Below are 6,000 nucleotides of genomic sequence, written 5' to 3'. Positions count from 1 at the left end.
ATACAGAGCCTGTTTTGTTTTTAAGTTTTCAAAATAAGGATGTTTTTATTACAGTACTTTGGAAATTTCTGATGACTGCCCATGAAGATTCTAATGATAAAAGTCATTAGAACATCCACATGAAATAAATGATTTGAACCTGCCAAAAGGAATAGTTCAGTTCGGTTAGGTCTTCTGGATAATAACTATGATGCTAATTGCATAATTAGAGAAATAATAGATTTGGATGGATTGTACATTATCTTCTGTCATCATTTGAGACCATTACTTTATCATTGTTCAAAGACAAAGAGAGCAGAGTTGCCATGGAAATAAAGTTAAAAACAATGAAAAAATATTAATGCTTTTGAAAGCCAACTATCATTTTAATTATAATCTTAAACACTCTTGTTGTAGGGAATCCAACTTTTCCCTTTGTAAGCATTTTCCAAGCATGTCATATGTAGGTTTTCACCATGATTTCAACGTTCATCTACATCTATCACGTTATATAGATATATAGGTGTTTCTGGATGTGAAGGACAGGGTGTCAGGTTCAAGTGTGACTAGCTCTTACCACCCCATTAAACTCTGAGAGTGGGATTTAAGTTTTATTTAATCTACCTTTACTAATGCAACTTAATTTAGTAAGACGTATCTGGAGAACATGAATTATTGTACCTCACACTGCTACTTTCAAGTATATATTAGAATAATACTGACAACAACTACAGACAAGAAGTTAAAATTTATCTCAGAAAAGTTCCTTCAAGAACTTTTTAAACAATTAGACTTACTTGTAATTAACCTACTGACGGTTGGAAAAAATTCAAGTGATCTGTGGTACATTTGGTGGCCCAGATTTTAAAATATGCTAAATATCTCCTTTGTTAATATTATTAGCTATTTTCAATTTTCCCTTCTAGGGTACAAGGGCAAACTTTTACATGGCTAATATATAACAAATTATGAGTTAGTGGTAAGGAATGAGGTCTTACTTATTTTTATTTTTTTGGTTGTTTTTGAATGTCGCTATTTAATTTGCTCCTATTCCTTCAGAGGAATGAGAATCTCAAAACATTGGTGGATATCATGCTTAGAATAGTCACAGGTGTCAGAAAAAGTTCTTGAAGAACAAACAGGATGGGCAAATGTCATCTTAAATTCATTGCGACAGAAATACACACCCATATATATATATAGTTCGTTGTCTCCTTGTGAGCTGATATACCGGGAACTACTTCACGGTCGTTCCTCATATCTTTTACTAAAACTATATTTTATCCTTAAAGAACAGTCCTTCATCCCGTTAGCATCGAAAGGTGGAGTCAGAGCAGTCAGCTGACCTGAGTCGACGGGTGGAGTACAAAAGGCCAGGCCGGTGGGATGAACATGGTCCAAGCTTCCCCCAGGGGACGCGGGGGCACGTCCTGCTCTCCATCCTCTCCTCCAGCACGGTGCCTGCGGGGCCCACGTGGTTAACTGGATGCACTAAAAAATAAACATTTGCCTCTCGGAAGCTCATAAAAGTGTACTAGAAAAGGGTCTCTGCCATCGGAGCCACACGCCTGCAGCCATGGACTTGTTGAACCGGGCGGGACAGGGCACCCTCCAGGGAGCAGCGGGTCCCTGGGAAGAAACAGCCAGGTCACACAGTTCAGCATCCTACCGTCCGATGGAAAAGGCAAGGATTAGGAGTCCTTGTCGCTGTCGGCCCCTCCGTACAGGTCTGCGAGCTTTTTGAAGCGAGGGCCCCAGTCACTAAGGTAATCGTAGTCCTGGTCTCCATCCGTGGTCACCGACTCCAGCGAGCTCAGGGAGTCGGCCACCGAGCCGGTGCCCTCGTAGGCGTAGGTGGCCAGGGAGTCGTAGGGCGGGGCCGTGGGGTCCGTGTCATTTTCCTTCAGCCTTTGGTTAATGAAATCGCGGACGTCGGTGTTGTCTCGGGCGGCCGGAGTCCGTCGGGGTAGGAAAAGGGCTTCGGGCACAATGTCCCGGCGCAATTTGCTGTCCTCGATGGCCTCAGGGTTCCGCAGGGTGCCGATATCGAAGGCCTGGGTGTCCTCCTCGCCGCCCCCCTCGTCGTTGTAACTGACAACATTGTCTCTGATGTCCTCTTTGGAAATGATCAGAGGCTCCTTTTTCCGCTGCCGCCGCAGAGCTGCGAACAGCGCCACGGTCACTGGAAGCAGAAACAAAACAGCAAGGGAAGGGGAGGTTAATGTGCCACCCAGTGCCAGCCCGGAGGGAAGCCCGGGCGCCCAGGGCAAGTTTTAAAAGTCCTCTAGGCAAGTGCAGACTCAACTTTTACCTCTGTATGCGCGCATTTGCCTTCGTGCAGGATCAAAGCAGGACCCCAGAGAAACGGAGGAAATATTTGAAAGAAGGGCACCATTTAAGCAGAGGATAAAACATTGCCAGGTTTTGTCAGTAGGTCCTTTTTGCTTTGAAATTACGAACTGGTTTCAAGGGAAGGGAATAGAGAAAATGCTAGTAGAAAAAGAAAGCTCAGCCGGAGTGGGAGTACGGCAGGGAGAGTGCAAATTATGCTGAACACCCAAAACGATCCGAGTCTGCTTAGAAGCACAAGGCTGGCACCTTCCTTCCCTACGTGTGGAAGGGCTTGCATAACTCCACATCTAAAATAACTTTTGCACTGTGCTTTCTTTTTTGTTTTCCTGAGAAGAGTGTAAAATTGGTTTCAAACCCAAAGTAGAGATGTGACTATTTGCATACCTCTCCCACATCTGAGGCAACATTACAGATAATACCTGGAGAGACCCAGATACAATTCCGAAAGCCACTTTGGATTTCAGCCCATTTGAAGGGGTCAGGTCATACACATGCCAGATTATTTCTGTTCAAGCGAAACAAAATGCACACATTTACGTGGGGATGAAAAAGAAAATCTTTCAAAGATTCATGTTCTGCAAGCTTATTGCCTGGATATTCAGTCTTTTGATTTTTTTTCCTCCTAAGTCAAATTAGAGATGAAGGAAGAGTTGTGTTTAAATAGCTCCTGATGTTTCTTCCCAGCTGGCTGGCTAGAACACAGCTGGCTACCTGTAGAGACACACATCTGCAAATGGACATATGGGTGGGAAAATAAAAACATAGCAACAGCGTAGAGAGACAACAGCTACCCAGGGCAGAACACACCTTGTTAAACTGGGTTTGTGCAGGGGACTTTATTACAGGAAGTACCAATAACATATCTTTATTCTGTCATCCATAACATGGTCCCATTTTTAAATAAGCCATGAAAATTGAATTATCTCATTAAGAACACAAACAGCAGTGTGGTGGTTGCCAGAGGGCGGGGGGTGGGGGAAGAAAGGTGTCCTAATATGAGGTGACAGGAGAAGATTTGACTTTGGGTAGTGAGCACATGGTCCTATATGCAGATTTTGTAAATTAGTAATCCACACATGAAACCTATATGTTCATGTTGGCTAATGTCACCCCAATAAAATAAAATAAAAATAAAATAAAAGAAGGATTGATGAATATTTGTATCTACCTATATAGTAATGGATACATGCACACATTGTGTCTATACATTAACATTTTAGATGTTAGTAGTATTGATAATTGGTTACCTATTGAGAGGGTTCTATGTGTCCAGCACTGGGCTAAGTGTTTTACATACTGATCTCATTTAATTATCATAATAGCCTACAAAATAGGTACCATCATTATTAATTCCATTTTACATAGAGGAAGTTACATAGAGATGTTACATGTACAAGCAGTTGAAATCCAGGTCAGCCAGACTACAAAGCCCATACTGAACCATGCTTTGACACATGTTTGGATTATAGACCATTTCTCAAGGCTATACAATTTTGCCTTTTTCAAATGTGTGGTTGTATACATTGTCTTTTGCTGCCAGAGAGTATTCTGATGCCTCATTTGTCATGTCCATTAAGGGTATTTATTTATTCATTCATTCAATAAATATTTATGTAGTGCCTACTCTGTGTCAGGTTCAGGTCTTGGCACTATCAATAAAAAAATTGATCAAGGCCTAATAAGGTGGGCAGGTGGTGGTGGTAGAGGAGACAGAAAATAAACAATGTGCATAACAAATATGGAAAGTACTAAAAAGGTGATAAGTAGAGTCAGGAGGATGGGAGTGCTTCCATGCATGTTTGAGGGGCTATTTGTTTTGGGGGTAGATTGCATCATTGAGAAAGTGACATTCGAGCAAAGACATGAGGAGTTATCCAAGGAGCTCTCTGGTGAAGAGATAGAGGTAGAAGGCCCTGGAGAGAGAGTGTGCCTGGAGTGTTTGAGGAACAGCTAGGAGACCCTGTGGCTGGAGCAGCGGGAGCCAGGAGAGGAGAGCAGTAGGGAAGGGCCACCTCATGTGGGGTTATGGGTGCTTCTGTATGCCTTCACTTTACTATGGAGTCTGGGTAGGTAGAAATTGCAGGGCTGTGGGCAAAGGGATGCTCACAATCTACCTTTCTATACTGCCTTGCAGTGTGACCAGTGACATGGATTTGCAAAACAGAGGTTGTGAGTAAGAGCAGCCGTTGGGATTAGAGAATAGCATCAAGCTAACTCACTCTCAAAAAATTGAACTCTGATATCCATGGGTTTCTTCCATTATTGAAGGCAGGCATTTATCACTTCCTAATTCTCCCCCAGCTTAAGCTACCTACATCTTTTATTTTAGTTCTATGTGTACCTAAAAGTGCAGCTGTCTAGGAGAGAGAGGGCATATCCAGTCATTCAAAGGCATTTATTCACTGCCTAATTCTCCTACAGCTACCACTGCCTAGATCTTTTCTTAGTAGCCTGAGGCACATCTGAACAGAATTTCTTGATAGTATAACTGTCAAGAAGAGAGAGCTTTCCAAAGCTAACTTTTATAAATGGAAAACGTGTGATCTAAGCACACGGAGCAAAAAAGTTCTGAGAGAGTAATTGACCAAGGACATGCCCTTCCCAGTCACTGAGCCTCCCCCTTCCCTTACTCCTGTGGGCAGAAGACAGCAATAAAATTATTTTGGAGGAGGAGACCAGTGGACAAAATTGTGCTCAAACCTCACCATGTAACTTAGAAAGTAGCAAGGCATTGGGATCAGGTTTACTTAAAGGATTTGACTTGTCTAACTCCGTTTCCTTCTCTGAAAAGAGAAGCAATATCATAATGACCAATGTTGTTGTCAGGAATGAGTTAATTTATGTGAATGTTTTGCAAACTCTAAAGGACCATAGAGGCACGAAATGTAGCGGTTGTTTTACTGTTTGTTTTTGTAAATAAAACAATAGTTGCCACCTGACCCACTTTCTTGACTGCAGATCCCCTCCTATTTGGCTTTCCTTCTCTTATAAACTCTCAGGTTTACTTCCACTTTCTTCCTCTGTCGCTTCACTTCTGGCTCTCTTTCTGCTACAGTGGTCGGCAAACTGTGGCTCGCGAGCCACATGCGGCTCTTTGGCCCCTTGAGTGTGGCTCTTCCACAAAATACCACGTGCGGGCGCGCATGTACAGTGCGATTGAAACTTTGTGGCCCAACTTTGTGGCCCATGCGCAGAAGTCGGTATTTTGTGGAAGAGCCACACTCAAGGGGCCAAAGAGCCGCATGTGGTTCGCGAGCCGCAGTTTGCTGACCGCTGGCCTAGAAGTTACCTTGCATTCCGTAACTTCACAAAGAAAGCAGAGTGCCACGTGGAAGCACAAGGCTCATGGGGACAAGACCTGAGTTTGGAACTTGGTTCTGTTACCTGTTAGCTGTGTGACTGCACATCTTGGAGCTTCAGTTTTCACATTGAAGATGCAGATGAATATATTGCCAGATGGGGCAGAGGTTTAAGTGAGAAAAAAAGCATTTGGAAAGTATCTTGCTCAGTGTCTAGCTCATGAAGTGAGCCTAGTTAAAGGTTAAATCCCATTTTTCTTCTTTTTTAATGAGTATAGAGTGCTGAAGAGATTAGACAAGATGTGGGAGGCACTGAGGCAAATTAGAAGTAATGAGGAGAGAGCGAATTTAGTGGAGGGAAGGTATGGAA

The 6,000-nt window shown here is 42.9% G+C and overlaps 1 protein-coding gene across 3 annotated transcripts in view; it reads right to left on the bottom strand.

The window, feature by feature from the left end:
* Nucleotides 1-354: 354 nt before the first annotated feature.
* Nucleotides 355-6,000, bottom strand: part of CDH6 (cadherin 6) — a 131,084-nt gene continuing 125,438 nt past the window's right edge. For 2 of the 3 annotated variants that reach the window (XM_081089708.1, XM_081089707.1), the window contains exon 12: nt 355-2,161. In XM_081089708.1, coding sequence (XP_080945834.1) covers nt 1,671-2,161 — 491 coding nt within the window. In that variant the 3' untranslated portion in view covers nt 355-1,670. The remainder of the gene's footprint in view (nt 2,162-6,000) is intronic. The other variant, XM_081089709.1, reaches the window with a different exon arrangement.

This window comes from Myotis nattereri (genome assembly GCF_964212035.1).
Source record: "Myotis nattereri genome assembly, chromosome: 4".
NCBI lineage: Eukaryota > Metazoa > Chordata > Mammalia > Chiroptera > Vespertilionidae > Myotis > Myotis nattereri.
Note: the sequence above shows the minus strand (reverse complement) of the source record. Positions and strands in the feature narration are given on the sequence as shown.